The following is a 24,142-nucleotide window of genomic DNA, read 5'->3' as shown; positions in this document are numbered from 1 at the left end:
GGGGAGTGCAGATACGTATCAGCTACAATAACAAGTCTTTATGTTGTTGATGGTCCTAAATCTTGTTTTCGGAGAAGTCAGAATCCTCACAGAGGACCCAGTCATGCATAGGCTTGTGTCTGCTTAGCTTGATCCACAGCTAATTACAATCAGCAGCAAGGCGTCTATTGACTTCTGTGTGCTTTGGATCAATGATTCCATTCACATGATGCGCATGCTTTGAGTCCTGGTGGGATTATTTGTGTGTTGGAAGTTACTGAAGTGCTTAAGGCTTTGCAGGATCAGGCTCAACTATCTTGTACCTGGGGTGATTGCAAAAGGAAAAGGATTTCATCTTACAGAAAAAACACTAGCCAGATGTTTTGTAATAAAATCATTAACTTTCTAATACATTTTAGTTCCACTTTCAAATTTTATAATTACTGTAGAGTTATGTAAATGAATGCATACTTCCTCACTCTGGTTCTCCTAAGTGAAATGAAATTTTAATCCCCCATCTGTGACTTCGCACAAATTCTATAACAACTGATTGCGTAGTCACAGACTATGACTAAGCAGCAGCAGGGGATGTGGAAGGCAGAGAAAGCACGTCTGAACAGAAATACACTTAGAGTTTCTTGAGAAGGTGGAAGAATACATGGAAGTGCTTATTTTATTCTTAATTTGATGTTGTTGATTAAACCTGCAAATAAATCTCTTGATATCAAGACGTTTCCTACCAATCTGACCTGTAAATCTCACAGAATGTGAAACAACCCTCGGCTCTGGCTTCTCCAAGTATGTGCACTTCCACTGCTTGGATGGATTTGGGAGCCTGGACTCCTTGTGGACCCCATCAGTTGGGTGCAGTCACAGCCTGCCTCGCTGTATCCTGCTGCTGCCTGGGATGAGGCACGTGGAAGCCAGAAAAAACTTTCCTCACAGCTGCTCTGGGATCTCTGGAGGGACCAACCAGCTGACACTTAGACACACCTGTTCAGACCCCAGCTCTGTAGCAGGCTCCATTCCACATGGCTCACTGGAGCTAGTTAAGCATCTGCTCTTCTGTATTTTAGCTTTCAATGCACGCTCTTTCCTTATGCTGCCAGCCATATATAAGCAGAGCTCACAGACATGATTTATAAGCGTTTTCTCCCTGATATGACCGCACTTTCTTGAATGCAGCTTTGTCAGATACAGCAAAGTCATTATAAATAATGGTCCCCTCTTCTCTGGTGGTGTGAATGTGCCTTCAGAAGGCAGCGGAGCAGAGTTGATAGCTGGAGCTTGCAAATGGCCTGTTTTTTTTTTTTTTTTCCTTCTTTGCATATTATTTGTTTAGTTCCGCTTTGGAGATTAAATTCATGTGTTTATTTTTCCTAGTTCCTGTTTGACTCATTTATTTCACTGGTTAAGAGAGGGAAAGGCACTACCATTGCTTCGGTCCTGCCCAAGGCTGGAGCAGCAGCTTCTAGAGTGGAGGTCAGTGCACAGATGCTCTTTGTTCCTGCCTGTCAGTAAGGCTAGGAGCTTGCTGACTCCTGCTGAACCCACTGTGCAAAATGGCATAAAAAGCAGGCCATGGAGGTCAAAGGATTCCTCCCTGTACAAAAGGCCTGTCCTAGAGTTGTCTAGCTTTTCTTGTGTTGTTGACTCCCTTTTCTTTTGGAAATTTGTAAGATCTGACATTTTATGTATTTTTCTTTCAAGTTCTCCCAAGAAAGGTGCTCTCACAGCAGTATAGGAGGTGCCCAAGGGATAATCCAGCCATGAGATCTCGTGCCAGCATCATAATATTGATGCCCTGTTGCTTGGCAAATAAGTCTGAAATTCCTAGCGTGAGCTGGATTTCAGACAGTTTTGCTATCTTAGAAGGCAGCTGGACTTTGTGGGCAGCCAAAATGAGGCATGGTGTCTATGAGCACATGATAAAATCAACACATGTATTGCATGCCTTATGCATGAGCTGTGTTTCTCTAACCAGAGAGATACAGGACAATTCCTGTAGAAATATTCTTAGAAGTAAAAACTGCAGAGTTCTTGGAGGTGACTTTTATTCTCTTTTTGGAACTTAAGATTTGTTCTGTGCTGCAGTCTCTGTTTATTTTGCTATCCACCACCATGGGACAGACTTCTTCTATACTGTTTCACACCTCCAGGTCTCCAAAGTTCTCATTCTTGGATCTGGGGGCTTGTCCATCGGTCAGGCAGGGGAATTCGATTACTCTGGATCTCAGGCTGTGAAAGCCATGAAGGTGAGACAGATACTTCAGAAATGCTAACTTTATTTATTTTATTTTCCTTTGTCACAGTGAATGTTTGTCCAACTCTTTTATTGCAGGGGCAGGGAAGCTGGTAGAATAAATAATAAAATTACCCATTTTTGGTTTATGACTTTGTTGGTTGTGTGATATGAGTTAACCACTCAGAATTATCGACTAGAGAGTGACATTCTTGAGGTTTCCATTGCAGCCGTCAGCTGGTTTGTTATTTTTGTTGTGTGACTGAGCACTCCAGGCTTGTCATGTCATCCTGCACTCTGGTCGAATGAAGAGGAGGAAGATGGTTAGCAACACCTGAGCTGAAATCACTGAAACTTGTGGAGTGCTGACATTGCAAGGCAGACAAATAATAACAGCAGCAGAGCAGTTGGCTGCTATCAAGATCATTATGCAAAAGATTTTGAACCCCTTATCAAAACAGGTTTTCTAAATGTGTTTATTTCAAATGGAATGAGGGTTTTAAAGTTCACATATGCCAAGTTTTGTTTCCAGAGTGAATTCATAATTTTGAAAGGAATATACGAAAAGTCATCCTTTTCTATGACTGTTGTCCAATAAACTTAATGTCCCACTTCTGAAGTCCCCTTTCAGAAGCCTGGAGGGCTGTGTTATTCTCCTAATTTGAAGAAGGAGAGATTGTAGGGGTCAGTCTGACAGAATCAGAGTAGTTATAGCTGCTCTGACAAGGTGAGTATTGTGATCTGCACTGAAGCTAACCAAAGTCAGGGCCATTCTATTCCTGTGCTGACCCCAGAGTCAGCAAAGGGGAAAAAATCAATTACAGTAATCTTAAATACAGTCTGGGGTAGGTCTGCATCGGTCCTAATGTTACAACACATCTTGTATTGGATGTGTTTTGTGTCCTGTATTGCTATTGCTGGCTGCTAGCTTGAAGTGTCCATGTTGTCAAGATGATGACAAGGTAGGAGTGGAGGATCCCAGAGCTGGTGAGTGCCGATAATGACCTGGGTTGGAAAAGAGGCCTCTCTGTCCCTTCTTCCCCTTTTCTCTCGTCCTTCAAACTCAGCTCCAGTTTGTGGGGAAAAAAATAAGTGTTTTTTATGTGTGTATGTGTGTGTATTTTATTTTTTTAATGATAAATCTTCCTAGCTTGACCTCCCACAGTGCTCTTTCCCTTCCTGTGGCCATCAGCCAGCTGCTCTGATCTGCTGCAGGCTAATCAGCCATTCCAGCAGCAGCGCTTGCTCTTCCTGACCTTGCCTCTGGCAGTGTGATTTACAGCTGCATGCAGGAGAGAAGGCAGTTGGTCAGTAGCTGCCAGGAGAAAGCTGCAGAGCATGGATGGGAAAGAACAGGGACAATTAACAGGAGACAAAAAAAAGAGATTTCTTTCCCCTTAGACATCTTAGTTTTATTTTCGTTTAAAAAATCGATACTGATTCTCACTGCTGGATGTTCTGATTCACTCTGCGACGCATTGCTGTTCTTCCTAGTCTACTGGATGCCAGGTCCTTACAAGAAGGTGCTGCAGTTCATATCCAGTCCTACACAGTTAATGCGTGTGCCTCTTTCTAGAGGAAGACCCCATGGAGCTGGGGCTGCCCCAGTCGGTGAATTTGTATTTGCAAGAATATTAATCGAAGGCAGGAACAAACTATGAAGCGGGAGGCCAGGAAGCATCTGTGAACAGCGGAGTGGCTTGTGGTCATCTGAAAAATCTTCATGATTGCTTGGGCTTGGGATTCTCCCAGCTGTTCTGTGTACAGGTGGCTATTGCACAAAAGGAAGAATACTTCAGGAAGACTCCATTATTAATTCTCTGTTTTAATTAAGTTGTGATAAAGATTCCAGCTAGGATGGATAGACATTGTGTGTAGTGCGTACAACAACAACAACAAAGAAAATTAAAAAGGCAGAAGTTGAAGGAAAGGGTTACAAGGGCAAACACCAAGTGGATTAAAATCTAGAATCCCAAATAACTAGGCCTGGGGATGTGATATCAGTAAAAACTTCTCTCTTAGCACAGCGTGCATTAATTCTGCTCATTAATTATGTTCCTCATCACTGCCAGCTGGTCCTTCAGATACCTTGCCCCAGATAAGTAGGAAAGAAAAGGCTGAGATGTACAGATATGCCAGCTTATTGGAAAGTGCTGAACCTTTCCCCTCCCCTGTTCATTGCAGCAGAACTATAGCTCTGAATTTCTGAGCATATTTATTATAGAAGAACGTTGTGGTCAGTGAGCTACCCTTCTCCCTCAGCACCTGCAAGAAAACTACCCAGTTTGGAGTCCTTAGTCTAAAACTGAAATCTTTTCTGTAAGGATTTTCTGTTTATTCCTTTCCCTGCTATGCACACTTTCAAGGAAAGCAGAATTTTCTGTTCAGTGGAAAAAAAATCCAACTTTTCTTGGGGAAAAAGTGTCAACAGAAATTTACAGTCAGTCTTTAAAGCAGTATTTTAAGTTATCAAGGGAGAAAGAAGAAATGTTATCCAGTAACTGAAATAAGTAATCAGAGAGAGCACTGAGTAAGAATCCCACTGCTCCAGGTGAGCTGTGTATTTGTTTCCCCAAACCAGCGGGTCAGGCAATCACAAAATGTTCTCGTGTTTTCTGTGAACAGAAGAAAAATAGTAATTTCTATACCAGTCCCAGCAACTCTTCCATACCATTTGCTTGAGGAATGGTGGCTGACTTAATCTACCAACCCTTTTCCTCTTTCTTCTTTTCTTTATTTCTGCTCACAGTTCCTGTTTGTTCTGAAAGTTTCTTCTCTTGTTTTTCCTTCTCTCTAAGAAGCCTCCACTATTCCTATATGGCAAATATTTCTCTTAAAATGTATTTTGCATCCATAGTTATCATTGTTTGTAAAGGGTTTATTCATCTGTAGAAGTTTATTGCCTTATCAGACATTGATGGAGATTATAATGAGTTCCCGTAAAAATGAGGCGCGCGTCCCAGTACACCTTTTCAACAAAGCAGTAATGTGTTGCTCTTTATCTGCTTGTGGTTGGTGTGTTGGCCTTTTTTGGGGGTTGGTTGGGTTTTGTTTTTTCTTTTAAGCATGACCATATTCTGGCCTCTTTAGCAAAACTTGGTTGGCATCCTCTTTATGCATTGATATTTCAAGAGTGAGAGGAGTTGACCTGCCTAGCTTTTCTACTTTTGAGCAAACTGTAGTGAAATTCCATCTGCAGCCCAAAGAGCTGTAAACCTCTTACTGTTATAGCAGGAAACATGATAAACTTTACTATCTCTTTATCTCAGTTTCTCGTATGTGACAGAGAAAAAAAGTGTATAAAGTTTTGGCTAACCTTCCTCTTGCATATAGAGCTAGAGTTTATCTGTTAGTGCATACAGTATCATGAGGAACCAGGCTTTCTACATTCTGCTGTTGATGAAGCTGCTTGTTGAACACCTTCTGTCCTTGCTGCTGCTGTTAGCTCTTTTTCCATGTAGGCCTAGCTTTAATGCAGATTTCCTTTTTTTTTTTTTTTTTTTTTTTAGGAAGAAAATGTGAAGACTGTCCTCATGAATCCTAACATCGCTTCAGTGCAGACCAATGAGACTGGCATAAAGCAGGCTGATGCTGTCTACTTCCTCCCCATCACTCCCCACTTTGTCACGGAGGTCATCAAGGCAGAACGCCCTGATGGATTAATTTTGGGCATGGGTGGCCAAACAGCTCTCAACTGCGGTGAGTACAGTGCAGATAGATGCCTTGGCAGCCCTTGCAGACCAGCTCATTGCTCTCACCACACATTCAGCAGACTCCTCGTATGCAAATGTGCAAGACCTGTGTCTTGCTGTGTTGCCTAGAGGCACAGGCAGAGATGCTGACCATGGCAGAATGAGTAATTGCTAAGCTATGGACATAGCATCTAATCACTGCTTTCAGCACTTGAAAGTAAATCATTCTGGAAGCTCATCTCCTGGTTACTGTAGCTGAATTGGGGGTACTCACGCCACCCAGGCAGAGATCAAAAGGAAAAGTTAGCTTCATTTAACCTTCTTGCAGCAATACCTACCTGTACTGCTTTGTCTCTGAGGTGACTGCCAAGTAGTAACTTTAGTAGTAATCCAGTGTTTCTTAGATTTTAGGGAAGAAATGTTTGTGTAGTGGTTCTGAGTTCTAATATTGGCAAAGAATAATAACTGTTGATTACGCCAGACAAGAGGTCAGGTAGTCAGATATCTTCTGAACACTTTCTTTTTCATTTACCATCAGCCCTCAAAGCTGTGGCTTTGTTTGCTCTGCAGGAGTGGAACTCTTCAAGCAAGGAGTCCTGCAGCAGTATGGTGTGAAGGTCCTAGGTACATCAGTTGAATCCATCATGGCTACAGAGGATAGAAAGCTTTTTTCTGATAAACTGACTGAGCTAAATGAAATGATTGCTCCTAGCTTTGCAGTGGAATCGGTAAATCAGACAATTTTGAAGATGTGATTACTATTATTGTTGCTGGAGTTATTTAAAAATAAATATTTCTAGTTTTGTTCAGTGAAAGCTAAATACAACTGTGGATACTGTAGCTTGTACACTTTCATTGGCACTTCATGGGGATTGGTGCTGGTTCACAGTGATTTAAAATGGATGAAAATGCAGTTAAGCACTTGGAAGGCCTAAGCTAATTTATCCATTGAATGGAAGAGTAAATTCAAGTTGGGTGACTTCTGTGCTGCAGTACAAAGGTTTATAAAATTTCAGTGGCCACTTTTTAAAAAATAAAAAAAAAAATAAAAAATCTTATACAAGCCATTTAGGCTTAGGATTTCAAGTCCTCAAAAATCCCTAGTTCTGAAATCCCTCTTGAGGATGAGAGTGTGAAAAAGTAAATAGTTCAGTGGAAGGTATTTTTGAGTTTGGAGGAAACAGTCTCAAAGCAGGATGTCTGTCGGAGGGGTTATTTGATGCTATAGTCTGTGAAGACAGACCAGGTAAGAACACGAGAAATCAGTGATGAAGGCCATGATGAGGACAGAAGTCACCTTCTTGAGCCCATGTTCCATTTTTCTGCTGTTGGGCAGAACAAAGTAATGTTAAAATGCCAACATCATTCTTTTCATTTTGTCTTCAGACAGCTGAATGTCTTATTGATGGGATTTCCAGTTAACAGAGTAACCTGAGTTGGTTGACTTTATTCATCTGAGTTGTTCTCATTGTCTCTGAAATGTATTCCCATCTCCTTTAAGATTGAAGATGCTTTGAAGGCAGCTGAGAAGATTAGCTACCCAGTCATGATACGTTCTGCTTATGCCCTTGGTGGTCTGGGGTCAGGCATATGTCCTGATGAGGAAAGTTTGCTGGACCTTGGTACAAAGGTAAGTGCGATTGCAAGCTCTACGAATAGTCTGGACATGTGAGTTTTATTTTTATTTTTAAATGGGTATTCACCTGATAGTCACAGATACTGGAATTGTACATACCCTGCCTTTCATCTTACCTGTAAAACATTATCCTGATTCCTTCTAATGCCCTTTTTTTCTGACTTGGGTAATAAAAATGATTAAACTAGTATTCATCTGAGCAAGTGTTTCAGCAATTTTAGTCTGGGAAGAATCATAGTGAATTATTTTCACCTGCTTTCAGGAGTGAGTGGCACACGACAGATGTCAAGGAAGTTGAAACCTTTGAAGAGCTCAGTGATAATGTAGTGTCAGAGTCAGAAGAGCTGAGAGACTTGGGCCTCTGCTGTATTTCAGTCTAAAGTATTTTTGCTAAGTCAAAAGCTCATGTAAAAATTTAATGGGATTATGCTCTTCATAATTTGACATCTACCAGCTGTGTCTGGCTGTGAAGAAACAACTTTCTGTAGGAAATCTGGGATTGTTTTCTTTATATTTGCTGTGAAAAGTAAAATAATTTGGGAAGATCAAAAAAAAAAATGCTTTTCTTCCTGCCCCAAATCCTGAATTTTAGGAAATAAGTCTCCACCAATGTCTTTAAAATTCCTGTTTTTCTCTTTTCCTGAATTTCTAACGACCTTAATCTTTCATGTATCTCTAGAAAGAAATACTGCTGATAGCTTTAGGAGCAGTAAATGAAAATAGCTTTTTTTCTCCTTCACACTGTTGTCATGCAAACAAATTCTGGGGCCAGTGTAGACAGTGTTTAGCAAACATCTGCTTAGGCAATGTCTGTCCCCGGGAGGCTCAGTGGACAGGACTGACAGATGCAGGAGGTGGCAGCGGGTACTGTAACCCTATCTTACAGATTGATGGCTGAGGTTGGAAACACTTCACTCACCCAAGCTTATACACGGTCTTCTGTTTAGAGGAAGCAGATATTCACCCAGAAAGCTTGTGAGTGCAGCTGTCTGGAAGGTTTATATCAAAAATCTGTTTCAGTAAGAGAATGTGGTTTTGATCGGCACTTTTTTCTTTGTGGTTCAGAACGTCTCCACTTTTCCATGAACAAATGTAAAGCAATAGCTTTTCATAAGCATCTTGCTTTTGTAAAATTTGAGGAATGGGGCAATGTCATATTTTAGGAAAATTTTGGTCTTTCTGAAACTTTATTTTTACCAAAAGTCTGATTCTGTTTTACTTTAAATATTTTTATTTTATTTGTTTTCAAAATTGATACTGAGAGCTTCAGCATTCTGAATGAAGAACGATGTTTCAAAGTTGACAGTGAAAAACAGTTTGAGTGGTTTTGGATTAGCTCAACTTTCGGTTCTCGTTTCAGCAGCTCAGCAGAAATACTCTTCTTTCCTTTTCAGCTATGGAGATGGTCTGCAGTAATTCTGTGAACCACATTATCAGACACTGGACTCTGGGCACGTTCAGACAACTGAACACCTGTAGGTGTATTTCTTCACAGCACAGCTAGCTCAAGTAACCTGGCCTTGAGTTCATGTCTCCTGCATCAGTTCATTTTGAGTGAGGGGAGGCAGTAGACAGTACCAGAGGAGAAGCATAGATTGTTCTACAGGCACTGTTAGGTGTTCCTGATACATCACCACAAATTCAGTGCCTCCTCAGACTGGGTGAAGTGCCACTCTTCAAACTGTTTCTTTTTTTCTTGTGCATGAGTTTGGCAACTGTCCTAAGGGTAGCATTTGAATAACAGCTTGAGCTGACTGCAGAGGGGACAAGGCTGAAAACTGATTCATGTGCTGCATTAAAAGAAGAAGCTTTGCTAAAGGATGGATTGATAATGTGCCCGTTACTTTTGAAGTTTTTAAGCGAGATGTGATTAATGTTTTCTATCTGCTAATATTAAGGCCATTTATTCACTTAGATTATGCTCATTTACCAACAAACTGTATTTTTCATTTTTGTCTCTTGTGCTGAGGAGTGCTTGCAAGATTAGTTTCAGAATAAATCAGGGATCTTGCTTCTGGTTAGTATGCCAATGATAAGCAACATTATTAGTGCTATTAATTAAAGTAGTGTTTGCTGGCACCCACACTTCCCATCACTTAGTCATTTAGCATTCTGCAGAGTTATCCCTCTGAATTCCCATGAATATCCCATGGGGCTGCCCATATGCACAAACAAAAGCATGTGTCTATTGTGTGATTGGAGCCTTAGATAGTTTTGTACTCCTATTTGTTATTTACATGCCATTGCAAGCCCAAATGCCCTGCTTTTTTAACCATCCGATCACATAAATATTTTCTGTGCCTTTCAAATAAAGCTAATGATTTTTTTTCTGAAATAAAGCATGGAGTGCTTGTCATGGGTGCTATGAACTTCATTTATATTCATCTTTCAATTTTCATGTTGGCCTGGGTTGTCTGGAGAAGAACAGAAGCCTTAAATATGTTCTAACAAGGTGTAACAAAGCATGTTCTAACAAAGTTTTCTTTTCTACTGTTCTTTTTTTTTTTTTTTTTTTTTAACCTATTCCTAGGCATTTGCAATGACTAACCAAATTCTGGTGGAAAAGTCAGTTGTTGGCTGGAAGGAGATAGAGTATGAAGTTGTGAGAGATGCTGCTGATAACTGTATTGCTGTCTGCAGTATGGAAAACATCGATGCCATGGGAGTCCACACAGGTAGGCTTGGACATAGAGTGACTCACTGGAAATTGTGCTTTTTTATTTTTATGCAGTAGTTTATGTAATTGTGTCGATGAAGTGGGCTCTAGTAATGCTCTTCAGGTCTCTGATGCAGCCAATTAGTGTGTAAAACAGATGTTGTTAGGCTGAGCCTGTCCCTGTGATCTCATTTTTCTTAAGATGGCTTTTGGCTTCTCCAAAATCCAGTTCTGGGACTCGGACTATCTGTGTTTTTCATTGCATCCACACCTTTGAATGTTTGTGATAACTTCGTTACTGGCAATGGGTTAGCAAAGAAAGTGACCTATGTGGCTAGAATTTTCTGCTGCTGAACTGCTTCTCATTTTCCTTCTCTGCTGCCTTGTGACAAACAGGGGATTCTGTCGTAGTGGCGCCAAGCCAGACGCTCGCTAATGAGGAATTTCAGATGCTGAGGGATCGTGCCATCAAGGTTGTCCGACATCTGGGTATTGTGGGAGAGTGCAATATCCAGTTTGCTCTGCATCCAACTTCCCTGGAGTACTACATCATTGAAGTTAATGCCAGACTCTCGAGAAGTTCAGCTTTGGCATCCAAGGCAACAGGGTAAGTTTATGTAAAGAACAATCACAAAACAAACAAATGAGCAAACAAAAACTGAATGGAGAAGATCAGAAAGAGAATTAAGGCAATGACTTGGATTAGGGTATTTTTTAAATACATAAGTGGTAGCTGTAAGGAAGAGGAGCTCTTGAGTCTGCTGTCCATGCCATTAAGACAAGGAGGTGCAAGCTTAATTTGCAGCACAGAAGACTAAAGGTGGCTATTAGGGGCAACTCTGGAGCAGTCTGAGCAGTGAGATGTAGATTCCTGCATGGGAAGTTCCTAAGGATGGTGGTTCCTGTCAGCACTTCCTAGGAATGAGATGGGAGAATCAGCCCTGCAGGGAGGTGGAAGAAGGGGTTAGTGAGCTCTCCAGGTCCATTCCTGCCTGCAGATGCTGTTGCTGCAAATGGAAAAACTCTCAGGAGGTGTGTGGGAGGGGAGCCCAGTAGCTCTCCTTACAAAGCATATCCACTGTATCCATATGTTGGCTGCAAATCATCTCTGGGACCCAGAGGACACAGTTATTAACGAGCTGTCTGTCAGATTGATGCAAATGGTATTGCTAGCTGCTTTGTTTTGTTGGCTAATCATAAACTAATCAAGATAAGGATGGTCAGAGCAGGCAGTTTAAAAATTGGCTTCCTAATTGCACTTTGCAGATGCTGTTGAGAGGTGCAAATTAATCTGTAATTTGCAGTTTTCAACAACTCCTGTGTTGTTGAAGCGCCATAGCAGAGCGGAGATAAGCCATGATGCTGGACGGTGGGCGTTGCATTGTTTTCTTTTTGGATGACAGACTCACAGCAAAACATACCTGTTTGTGTGGTCTCGCTGCAGGCACGATACATCTTTAAAATGGTGGCTTTGTGGATAATAAAGCGAGATCCAGGCCTAGGTAGGTAGCTCTGCAATGTATTAGGGTAGGAAGTAGTACCCATCTGTTGCATTGAGGAGGGACAATCACCAGCCAGCTGGGATTCTCAAAAACCAACGAGGATCTCTCTTTCGAATGATGCACTGGAAAGGCTGAAGCCACTTGGGTTCCAGGCAGCTTTGTGCTGAGAGCTTGGGCTCGCTTTGGGTGTGATGAAGCACTGGGAGATTTCCGAAGAGCTGTTGCAGATGGATTGTGTGTGGCTGGAAGCACCTCAAACAAGTCATTTTGAAACTGGCTTTGATGGAAATGTTGTAGGAAAACCCTCCTGAGGGAGGGAATGGTTTGTGCAGAGGAAGGTTCTGAAAAGCACGTTTGGATTAGGCCTGTGACCCAACGCGATACCTGGATTCAGCAACCTAGAAGCTTCTTGCAGATGGTGCTGGTGACTGGTTACCTCAAATATCCTTTCCAGTGAATGAGCAAAAGACTCTGGAAGATTTATGGGGAAGGAAATGCTTACGGTATCATAGTTAGGAAGTTAGGCTGAGGGCTGCTTGATGTATACAGCACCTGATACAGAAGTGCTCTGGCTGCTTACGCAGTGTGTATTGTATAATGGAGTGGTTCAGCTGTCAGTACCCGTCATGAAAAAGTATGGGGCGTAAGGAGAAGATGTGGGGAATATTGCAGGTGATTTTTCAAGATGAGACTTTCCTTCTAATATTGGAATAAAACATCTTGTTTGCTGATGAGGCTTTTCCAGACGACTGAAAATTGTGAAGGATGACATCCCTAGCAAAATGAGAATAACAGGCAGGTTTACAGGCTGACTGCATTCCCTCTGCTCCAGCTAGGCCAGCTTTGCAGACCAGTCATCTCCGTTCCTATTGCCATCCTTGAACTAAGTCTAATTCTTTGTAGACTGTTGAAGCCCCCAGTATCATTTTTTTCCTCTTGTGAGTCTTGTGTTCAAATGATAAGTAACATTTTTGAGGCTTGGAAGAAGTCTACAACTTTCTGCAACAGTGTGGGGAAGCCACCTTTCCTTTTGAGGAAAACGAAAAGGGAGAATAAAGAATGGGAAAAAAAGTGAAGTTAATTTCCTTCATCTGCTAAATGAAAAACATGAAAGGAGAAACACTGATCTCCAACTTTTGGGGGTCGGTCAGCCATGGTACCACACCAGGTTGCATGTGGTTGGTTACAGTACTGTGTATCAAACACCTTTTAGCTGGGACATGGGGCATCCTGTTTATGGGGTCTCTCTTTAGGACTCTGAAGCAATGAGTCTAAATATTTTTACTGGTAGACTGCCTGTGACTGCAACCAAGCAGGGATTAAGTCACCTAGCCACCTGCAAAGCATAGTCCAGGTGTTCAGAAGCTCAATATTTGAAGAAAGGAGAATAAAACGAAACAACTCCTAGTTCTAATTTTACATGTGCAGAGCGATGCAGAAGGAAATTAAGAAGTTGGTGGCAAAACCCAGGAACCTGATCCAAACATCCTGAGCTTTAGGGCTGCAGCTTAAACTCAGGGCTCTGCTTTCTTTTCAACAGCTGATTTGTATCAAGAGAGTGAAGGCATGCAGGGTGAAATTGTCCTGGTAAGCTGATCTAGGAAGACAGGCTGAGTTTACACTCAACAGAAATGTGCCAGGAACAGGGAACTGCTGCAATTTGTTGAGGGGTTTATGAAGTTTGAAGGGGTTGAAGGGGTTGAAGGTTGAGGGGTTTATGAAGTTTCCTTGTCATTTGAAGTACAAGCAAATTGCAAAAGCAAGTACTTCCCACTCTACTGTTCTCTACCTTTCCTCTGTGGCAGGTATCCATTAGCATTCATTGCTGCCAAAATTGCCTTGGGGATCCCCTTACCCGAAATCAAAAACGTGATGACAGGAAACACCTCGGCCTGTTTTGAGCCCAGCCTGGATTATGTTGTTACCAAGATACCCCGCTGGGATCTGGACCGCTTTCAGGGCACCTCCAACCGGATTGGAAGCTCCATGAAGAGTGTGGGAGAGGTGAGTGTGAGATCCTCTCCTTCCCTTCCCCTCTACCACTTGGGAAAGACATTTCTCTTTCTGGAAAGTCCTCAGGATCTCTATCTTCCTGGGCCCAATGGCTTTTGAAGACATCAGTTCTATTCAGACGATTTGTATCCAGTACTCTATTTAACTGAAAGGAGTTTGGGCTGTGTAATCTTAGATACCACAGCAAGGATTCGTAAATGGTTTGACTATGAAAGGAAGAGACCGCTTTGGATCACCTGAGGTTTGCTTCATTCTTGACACTCGTGACAGGACTCCCAGTTATTCTTTGTTTGGAGTTCTGTAGTGATGGTTAATTCGAGTATAACTTCAAGAACTGTAGTTTAAGATTTTCAGTGATGTAGATGAACAACAGCTCACAGTTGTTCCCGTAGCTATTTGTCCTCCCTGTTAAATCCACATGCCAAACATTGGCCTACTTCTGCTCTTGAAATCCAAGCACAACATGTGATACGGCTCTGAAGTTCTGACTTACTTATCTTGATGATTAAGTCTCCTGTGTCTGGAACATGACAGTGGGACTTTTAAACCCTGATTTTGAGGTGTCTGGAACAATAGCAGCGTTTTCAGACCGAGTTTTAAGAGGGAGGGAAATGGATAAATTACCCTCTTAATTAGTTAATTACATACCAGCTACCAAAGCAAAATAATTAATTTTGTGTTTTTTTTCAGCTGTCTTTTTCTCCTAATGCTTTTCAAGTAGCTATTTTATTAAATTATTTTGACGTGAGACCTTCCTAACATCAATTCTACCTTGCTCACACAATGAGCCTTCATCACAATTAGAAGGATTAATTAGAACTTCGTTTTTCATTTGCAGTTTTGGCTTTTAATGTCAATGAGCTTTTTTTTCAGTGAGCTGATGCTTACTGATATTAATCCTTTCTGCTTAAGGGTTTTTTGGACCGTTCTGTAGAGCTGGAGCTCCTAAATGCAGTTGTCTTATGAACCATCAGCCGTATGGCCATCGCTTGCTGGCCATAGCCACTTGCAGGGAGAAAATACGGAGTCCTTCCTGTGGCTGTCTGTCACAAAAGCAGAACCACGTGAATCCCCCGTGCTTCTCATCCTTCTTGAAACAGGATGCTGGGTAAAGAGAGAGGGGAAAGAGCCCCAACTGTTCCAGTCTACCATTGCCAGGGGTGAACTGACACAAGGATGGAGAAGCATAGGAGACACAGCTTGCTGCTGGCAGAGGCACTCACCAAAAAGATTAGTCTCCAGGAAATGAGGGTGGCTGTGAGGCAAAGGGCTTCTTGCAGCTTTGTCTCGATTAGTATGTCACGATCATCTTCCTAGGCCTGAACCTGAAAGCAGATGGCAGCACCTACTGCATTTTTATTAATTGAACAGTCTGGCTTTGCCTTTTTTTTTGTTGTTGTTGTTTTGTTTTGTTTTGTTTTTTTTTTTTGTTTCTCCAGAGCTCTGTTGTGCTGGGCAATGGGCTCGGAGCTGTGAGAAAAGAGAAAACAATGTTATTTTTTTCTTTGACATTTTTCAACATTGTGTTTGGGAAGACTTTTATGTTGTTAGGGTTTTGCTGCGCTGGGAAATATAAATGTAGAAATTTGAGAAAGGGCTCTGTTACCTCACAGATTTCCACAGAGAAAATCCCTTTTTCTTACTGGACGTGAAGTCAAGATTGAAGGTGGGAAACCCCAATGCTGCTGTGTCAAGGAGGAATAATGCTTTAAGAGAGCCCTCACACGGGAGTGTCACTGTTAAATGTAATTTACAGGAAGAGGAGCAGATTTCTTCTGAACCTTAAAATTCCCACTGTGAGTTTCTCTCTCTAACAGGTTGTTAAACAGAAATATCCTTCTGTATTACTACACCCATGCTGCTGCAAAATGCTCTCCATACTGCAGCGCTTCAACGCAGTTTACGAGGAGAGCAGCGATTGCCTGTATTTTACAGGTAGGGAGACAAAACCAGATAGGAGTCACTTGTCCAAAACTCGCTGTTGGTGATTACTGGCAGAGGCAGGCCTAGCAGTGGGACTCCCAAGGCTCAGCCAGCTGTGCCTGTTTTAAAGCCAGTGTGGCTATCTTAGGGAGCGGGTTGAAGGCTGTGAGCTTTCTCTGTCTGTCCATCCTTGTGGTTTCAACTTGCACCCATCTGTTACTCAGGGGAGAGCTGGGCAGCAGTTCACTGTACCTGATGTGCTCTCCCTTACAGGTTATGGCTATCGGACGCACTTTTGAAGAGAGCTTCCAGAAAGCCCTGAGAATGTGCCACCCCTCTGTAGATGGCTTCACTTCACGCCTGCCCCTGAATAAAGCCTGGCCAGCCAGCACAGATCTCCAGAAGGAACTCTCTGAGCCATCCAGCACTCGGATATATGCAATGGCCAAGGTAACAAAAGATCAAAAGCCCTTGACCATGTGCCTTGAATGATTGCTAACGGCTTGGGTCCCCTGGTCTAGTGTTCCTCACCCCCTTGCTTTCCTCTGTCAAGCACACTTGAGCTGTTTGTGTAGTATCTTCGCTGCTCTTGAAGTCCAGGTAACCTCTATCACGTGTAATTTCCCCTGTAGAGCACAGCCACTGGGTGGATATATTTACTTTCTCTTGCTGACATCTGTGTTCTCTTGGATCTTCTGTATTCAGGTAACATGTTTGCCTTTTGATGCAATCCAAGACCATGCTCGCTGTGTTCCTGTGTCCTGGCAGATCAGTCTGTGGCAGTGTTGGTGGAAATCTGGATCGCTTGCTTTTATTTATTCCTATAATACACTTGCTTGCTAAATGCTGGCCAATATTCAGCCTTTATTTGCACTGGCGGTAGCTACACTCAGGTTGGCCAGTTTGGCAGGTTGCCATTAGTTTTATGGGAAGGGATGAAGGAAAAAAATGAAGTGAACTGAAACGAAGGGTGATAGAATGATAAGCTGCAGTCTGAGAGTAATGTCTTTTTGCAACCGTTACATTGGTATGGGCTTGAAACTTGAAAGCAATTAAGACTCCACGTTAAATTCAGCATTCAGGAATCCCCAGTTCTTTGAAACAGGCTCAACTTCTCCCCTAGCATTCTTTAACCTGTCTCCTGTCACAGAAGGCAAATCACCTCATCTTTCAAGGTTTCTGGGTAAGAGTTTGTGTTGCTTTAAGAGCAGCAAGGGTCTGAAATTATTTCTGCCTTCAGTTCCATGGTGTTTGCCTGTCTATATCTCAGGGTAAGCGTGGGGTTAGTCCATGTACAGAGTAGGGGCAATTTCCTGGTAGGAAAGCCCACTTACTGTGTTTTCTGTCGCTGACTTTGCATGGCAGAGTCTTTAAGACCCTTGTGCTTGTGTAAATAACTCATTACTCCAATGGGGAGCTGGGGTTGTGCCGTGGTGTCTGTAAAAAGGTTTTCACATCGCTGTCCCTCTTATAAATGATCTGAATGAAAAGCACAAGATGTTCTGTGAGTGTACGGCTTGTCCAGCTGTTGACTCTTGCTTTTCAAGCTGGGGAAATATGCATCTTCATAAGTGTAGAACATCCTTCAGCAGCTGCGCTTGGTCTCTATTACAGCTTTCTCTTGCAACTGAGGGAAAATCTTTTCTCATCTCTCTGAGTGGCTCAGGGGGCTTTTATAAAGGTTAATCTTAGCCCCATGTTAACACAGGGGATTTAGGCAGATAAAGGTGAGTTAGGGCCACGCTTAACACTCTGGGTGTTCCCAGCTGGTGGCATTTTCACTGTCAGCTATCAAAAAAAGCTAGATCAAAGTCTTAATCCCTCCCTGTAAAGAGCTGCCTCTGTCTGACACTGTGCACTAATTCGTCTCCATTAATAACTGAGGCGAGCAATATCGGGAAGGGGCACCTCCAGCAGCTGGGGCAGAGGGCCTGGAAATCCCTTTCCATCTTGCTGACATTTAAAAGCCAACAGCTAGTCCCTATTAGCTCTCGGCTTTGTTTGAAACTGGATGGAGCCTCATTGTGTCTTCTCCTCCCCCCCACAAGCCCCATTGCCAGCTCTCCAAGGCTTTTTGCTCTTTCTCTCTCTCCTTTTTCTCCTTGACTGATGAAAACAGTAACTGTTCAGGTGAAAGAGAAGGCAGTTCAGCTGTCATTCAGAGTTACTGCTGTTGTAGTGAGACTCCCTGTTGTAATGTGTTTTTTTCAAAAAAAAAAAAAAAAAAAAAAAAAAGGCCACTGGAGAGAGGCTGAAATAGATGACAGTTGCTCTTTGAGCAGTGGCCAAGTGCTGCAAGAGTGTAGCTGCACCTGATGGGCAAGAAGGGCTGTTTGGGTTATAGCTTATTTTTTTGGTGACTCTTAGGGTTTGTACATAAGTGGGTTTATGCTGTGGACTCGATCTGCACGCTTTCACCCTGGGGTCACGGTCTCCTAGATGTCCACACTGCAGACACGTTAGCTTACACTCGTGTTCCCAGCCACAGCCAGCCAAACACCTCCTCTGGGGAGCAGGCATGAGACAGAAGGAACAAAGGGGCCCTAAAGACAGCACGGGTGGCTGATCTGAACTACTAAGGTAGCTTAGTTTCTCTTCCCCTCCTCTGCTGAAAGGCATTTGTTTTCTTCAGTTTCCCATGAGGACTTTTAAAGGAAGTATTCTAAGCAGAATAAGTGTGTGTGGTCACGTTACCTGTGTGTGTGTGGCTCAGCGACCCGTGACTGAAGGTTGGAGATCCCCAAACCATGCCCATACTTCGTGAAACCAGGCGGGCAAAAGGAATCCCACTAACGTTGCAGTGTGACCTTGCCCTCCCAACACCCCGTGGCTGCTGGGTGCTGAGGGCAGGCTGTTCAGTCAGTCAGCAGCTTACTGCCTCTCAGGACAAGAGAGGGAGCCCTGGGCGAGCAACCTGGGAATCCTTAGAGAAAGCAGAAGGTGCTTTGAAGTGGTGTCAGTATTTTGCAGTGCCCTGGGAGAGGACTGTCCCCATCCCAAATTAAATTTAGCCACTTAATGTCACAGTGGAACACAGCAGTGACGTGGCCCACATTTCTCTCTGCTGCCATAAAATCACCCTAAGCAAAGTGGTGGCGGTACAGCATCGTGTCTGCAGCCTGGTGACTGGGAGGAATGGAGCTGGTGTGCAGTGGCTGAGCTCATTCCCACATTAATGCTGGAGTTTTCTTCAGCGGCGTTGCTCTGGCTTTGTTCCAGGGATGTTGCCCTGCAAGAAAACAATTAAGCACGGTAACAAATTAATGAGCCTGATTTCTTCATCTCAGCAAAGATAGCGTGCTGGTATTATCATCATGGTTGATTATGGCTGTTTTATCAGGAGAGTTGTACCCGTACACCACTGCTGAGACCCAGGAAGTATCAGTGATAGAAGACAAAACTGTATCCATGCTGGGGCACTGTCTAGCAAATTTCTGAGATATTTTTTAAAATAGTGTGGTGTCCTGTCAAACGCTGGCTTCTGCATAGCTCCATGAGGATCCTTTTAACCCCATTGTGTGGGTAGTTGGATAAAAAGTAGAAATAAATAAAAGAGCTCCAGCAGGATAGCCACAGTTACGCTGTAGCTGCAGAGTGTCACCTAGGATTGGACTCTCCACTTCAGAGGTATTTCAAGGCCATGTGTTCTGAGTCAGTCTAGTTTTTCAAAGGTGAATTGAGACTTATGCTCCCAAGCAGTGAGTTGCTCCACAGCTGAGAATCTGGACCTTCCTGCTTAATATTTGCAGGTATGAGGTGACAGTGGGATGGAGATTTAAGTGACCTGGGGGTAAGGGGTACAGTTGTGGAGTTGGTTCTGCAGACTGAATGTGCCTGGTAGTTAAGACACATACTCAGTGGCACCAGGCCTTGCTGCCATCGGTTGAAGTTTGGCTGCTGGCTCTGTAACATGCAGATTCTCCAGCTCTTCAAACAGGAGCCAGCTCTCGTTACCAGAGGGTGTGCAGAAGTGGCTTGGTCCCTCCCTACGTCCTGCTTGAGGGGCACATTTTCGGGACCTCTGGCAGACCTCTGATTTGTTGATCTGTGCTGCTACATACGTCTCTGTTCCATGGCTGCTGCTGCTGTTTGCTCTATTTGCAGAGCGTGCATTCATGCAGGGTTGGTGCTCTCTTCTTTTTGGCAGGCTCTGACTAACAAAGTCCCTGTGGATGTCATTCACAAGCTCACGGCCATTGACAAGTGGTTCCTGTATAAGATGCGTGGCATTGTGAACATGGAGAAGATCCTGAAGGAAGCAAACAGGTAAGAGAAAACATCTTTGTCCTAGGACACATTGTTCTTACTGGGGGTCTTTCTGCTGGGAAAGCCATGGTAAGCCCTGAGCACTGATGCAGTTGATGCTGAGAAGTTTATTTTGGCACTCAGCATGAGTGGAGTTCCCTTAAACCCCATCTGACTGCCTCACTCGAACCAAGGAAGTGTCTGAGAATGCTCTTTTGGGGAAAAGAACTTCGAGCATACAGGCATCTTGCTGCCCGTGGGGGTTTTGTAAGTTCTGGTTTATGTAGGAAAACCCTTACTGCATCTCTGAGGCTGGGGCTGGGGGTGTGGATGGCATGCAGTAATAACAGCAGGCTGCACTCACGTAACTAGGACAGTTTCCTTCAAACATGGGACTCGTACCAGCTTACTACACCCGAGGGTCAAATGCAGGACTTTTTTTGGACCTGTCTGATGGATTTTTAATTTTTTCTGCCGTGCTGTGATTATGTGGTACATGTTCATGTGGTACGTGTTGCTTTAGCACTTTCAAACACCTATAATTTCAGACATATTTAAATATAAATCTTCCTTCCTTAAGAAAAATGACCATCTAAAGCTAAGTCGGAAAGATAGCAGTAAATTAGAGCGCTCAGCTATATATTTCGGTTCCAGCCTCTTGCTGACTTGAGCTTTCCCTTCATGGTTTATGAGGTTGGGAGCACCTCCTCGCTGAGTTATTGGCTGCGTGTCGGCCAGCTTTTCTGCTTCGCATTTTTGGTGTCTTAACCACGATTCACCACATGATGGCACTGGGAGCGCACTGTAGCCAGCACGTCACTTCATCTCCTGTGATTTCTGCTTTAACCAGCTGCACGGTTTTAATTGAGCAGCTCTTGGTCTCCTTTGCCCCCCGGAACAAGCTGGATCTGGAACTAAACAGAAATGAATGTGGAGGGAGATGTCGAAGAGAAGGAGTAGCTTGATTATTTACAGAAGTCTGTTGTTCAGCTGCACAAGCTTTTGCCCTCTAACATCTGTGTCATGTTGCATTTGTCTTGAATGCCTTAAAAACATACATGCAGCTCCTGATGAAGAAGAAAAAGAAAAATAAAAGCTCCAGATCAGTTTGATTTCCTTGCTGTTGGAGTGGCACGCTCTGAATGGTGCACTCTGGACCCCAGAGGTTGGTCCCAGCCTCAGCTGCTCTAAATCCAGCATCACTCCACAGATGCTAATCGTGCCAAACTGCTCTTTATCACTAAGGTTCCTTTCCCTTTCTCTGCTATGGGTGGCAGGAAATAATAACTCTAGTAATGCGACCAGTAGCCAGTGCCATCCCACACTGTTTTTCATCCTCCTGGTGACTAAGCAACAGGCTGCAGGGCTGACCTGCTCCCCCAAGCCCTTTTGTGGTATCCAGCCCTGCCTTTGTATCACGCAGCCAGTGTTGTGTCCTCTCTAAGTGGATTCATGCAACGCGACTTAGGTGTATGAATGTAGTTCAGTGGTCAGTGCAGCTTTGCAGTCTGGCATCCCTACTCAAACCTTCCCAAGGAAACTCAGCTCCCAGGCTGCCCCGAGTGGCAGGGACGGACTGTCCGGCTGCCTTATGCTGAAGGCACGTTGGAACAGAGACAACGAGCTGGGAAAAAGCACTTCTGACCCGAGCTAAGAGGCTGGTCCAGCAGGCCACAGCAGGAAGCACATCTCCGCAATAGCCAAGGGAAAGCTAATTGAGTGATGCAAATGAGACTTGGCATTCCTGTGCTCCTCCTGCAGCCAGCTGTTTCCAGTCCCCAGCATGCCTGGCACCGATTGTTACCTGTGCTGTGGGATTACTTCCAATGGAAAAGAATGGGCTGTGATACAATCGTCGCTCCAAATCTTCGTCGCTGAAATGCAGCTACCATAAGCAAATTTTGCTGTTCCCAGGCACTGCTGGTTACAGGCAACACTTCTTGTTCAGTCAAGTCCATCCCTTGCTCTTTGTCTCCTGGTTCGTTTGGGGGTGCCCTGCGGCAAGATTTTGGATGTAGCTGGAGAAACAGCTCTGTCTGGAGTCTTGGTTTGGGCCCAGCAGAGCTGTTGTAGAATTTGGTAACAAGGAGATGGTCTCTGCCAAGAGGAAATCCAGAGCTAGAACAAGCAGGTATGGCAGGCAGCTGGGGAAGGGGGATTGGAAGCAGAGACCTTTGCGAGTAGTTCAGCAGGCAGCACTCTCACTGCGTGCTGCCGGGCCAGGCCTCGCTGGTTTGTGCAGGGAAGCTGTTTCCATGTGTGAAATGTTATATGGAATAACGATGGGGGAGCAACAGACCTAACTTACAACCATTTGTCTGTTCTCACTGTTGTCCTGGCAAGGCCAATCGTTTGCAGAAACAGCAGAGGCAGGGAAAGGCACCCATTGCCTCGCTTCTGTTTGTCCCAGCAAACTTCTTTCCAGGGAGGATTGGACCTGGTGCTTAAGAGACTGTGTAGGTTGGGTCATGCTGCAGCAGCGTTTCAGTTCACCTTTGCTTCTGGGGTCCTCTAAGATGGAGGAAGTGTTGCTTCAGTTGCATTGTTGCATTTTTTTATCTGTTAACTTCGTACCATCAGTAAAGAAATCTTAAGAGCAGCCTGCCCACTGCACTTAGCCGTGTACACACGCACATGGCAAGAAAAAGCCTGATCTTGTGCTGCCAGGTTGGGCCATCTTGCAGCACTCAGAAGTGAGCATGGCGCCCCAAAAGGAATGTTTTGGTATCAATAAGAGGCTGTCTAGCTGAATTCCAGCGAGAGAAGAGGAGCATGGTAAATCCCCACTTTTCAGGGGAGCTGAGCATACAGACGGTAAGGCTTACCCAAAGTCTCAAAGACAGTCTGGCAGAGCAGGGAGCTGAACTGTCTCCTTAAAGCTCAGTTTCTCAGGTGAATGTTAGTAGGAAGAACAGCTCCTCCATTTTGGTGGATACCAAATTTGCTAGCCCGCTAGCAGTGGGGAATGCTGACACCACCATAGTTTATAGTGTTACACTTCAGAGCTTGGTTCTGGTGGAGAGAGTGTCCTTGCTCTGTGGACAGGGCATAAAAACCCCTCCTGGCCTGTGGGGTGTTAGAAAGGGGTGGGTGCAGCCCCGATCGTTGCCCTTCTCCTTCCTCAGGAGGCGCAGGCTGGGAGGTGGGGAAGCAGAGGAAAGTGGGAGCCCCACCTCAGCCCAGCGTTTGGAGCTGGGCGCTCTGCTCAGTGGCCCGTGGTTCATTGTGAATTCCTGTTGGAAGCCCCTGTCTGTGAAAGGTGTGTTTTGAAAACATGACTTGAGTTCAGAACACAGCCACAGCACTACAGGTGCTGGAATTAAAGCCCAGCTCCAGCAGGTGACCCAGGAAGAAGCAGACAGGCCATCAATAAACCGTGCTGCTCCGCAGGGAGTGTTGCACATCTGCTCTCCTCAGGAGCAGTTTTTCTGCTGACTCGGCTGCTTTTGGGACAGGTTGGAGAGCCCAGGTCAGATCTGGCGTGGGTACGCAGCAGAGCAGTACCAGTGCCTCGACACGAGGGTGCACGGGTTTGTGCTGTTTGAGGAGCTGTCGCTGACATATTTGTTGCTAAACTAACTGGGAAGATTGCTTTTGTCTTCCGAGTGAACTGGAGGGCAGGGCAGACCGAGGAACAAATGAGGAGGTCAGTGCGTGAGGGGAATACAGTACCAGCAGTCATTCCGCACTGGTTGTGCTTCGTGGGATCCAAGGCAGGAAACTTTCTATTTGTCTTATAGAGTCACTGGTAACTTCACAGCTGTATTTTCCTTTAAAGCATCTGCACGTCTGTGGAAGCTCAGCATGCATTTTCTTCCCTGATGCACACGATAGCCTGGTGCTGCTCTCCAAAAACCTGGGGGGGATCTCTGCTTCCAGTACTGCACATGCTGCTGTGGCAAGTCTGTCGGGCAGCATCCCAGCAAACATCCCAAAGATCTCTCCTCACCTGGGGTGGGAAACAAGCTCGGAGGAAGCATCTAGGGCCCGTTCGTGGCAGTGCTGCTGTTTGAGCTGCTGCTTCAGCACATTGCTTAATTGTAGGTAAGAGTTGTTCGGGTCTTAGGGCACAACGTGAGGCTGTAACACTACTTACATCCAGGGTCTCCACGAGATTTATTAGCCAAAGATGTGAACATTAAAGATGCAGAGAGCTGAAGTGCTGGGGCTTGGTCAGTGGGTGAAGCTTGGTGGTTTACAGCTCCTGCTTTCCTGAACCCCCCTTCAGCAGCTTTTTGAGTTCCTCAGGAGGGG

General features: G+C 44.3%; 1 protein-coding gene across 3 annotated transcripts in view; it reads left to right on the top strand.

Moving 5' to 3' along the window:
* Nucleotides 1–24,142, top strand: part of CPS1 (carbamoyl-phosphate synthase 1) — a 177,464-nt gene that overhangs the window by 111,278 nt on the left and 42,044 nt on the right. For all 3 annotated transcript variants that reach the window (XM_068686431.1, XM_068686432.1, XM_068686433.1), the window contains 10 exons: nt 1,363–1,461; nt 2,139–2,234; nt 5,731–5,920; nt 6,484–6,641; nt 7,415–7,543; nt 10,080–10,224; nt 10,602–10,812; nt 13,513–13,711; nt 15,917–16,093; nt 19,791–19,909. In XM_068686431.1, the coding sequence (XP_068542532.1) occupies nt 1,363–1,461; nt 2,139–2,234; nt 5,731–5,920; nt 6,484–6,641; nt 7,415–7,543; nt 10,080–10,224; nt 10,602–10,812; nt 13,513–13,711; nt 15,917–16,093; nt 19,791–19,909 (1,523 nt within the window). The remainder of the gene's footprint in view (nt 1–1,362; nt 1,462–2,138; nt 2,235–5,730; nt 5,921–6,483; nt 6,642–7,414; nt 7,544–10,079; nt 10,225–10,601; nt 10,813–13,512; nt 13,712–15,916; nt 16,094–19,790; nt 19,910–24,142) is intronic.

The sequence above is a fragment of the Anas acuta genome, chromosome 6 (genome assembly GCF_963932015.1).
Source record: "Anas acuta chromosome 6, bAnaAcu1.1, whole genome shotgun sequence".
Lineage (NCBI taxonomy): Eukaryota > Metazoa > Chordata > Aves > Anseriformes > Anatidae > Anas > Anas acuta.
The sequence above is the reverse complement of the archived record's forward strand: the minus strand, read 5'-3'. Positions and strand labels throughout refer to the sequence as shown.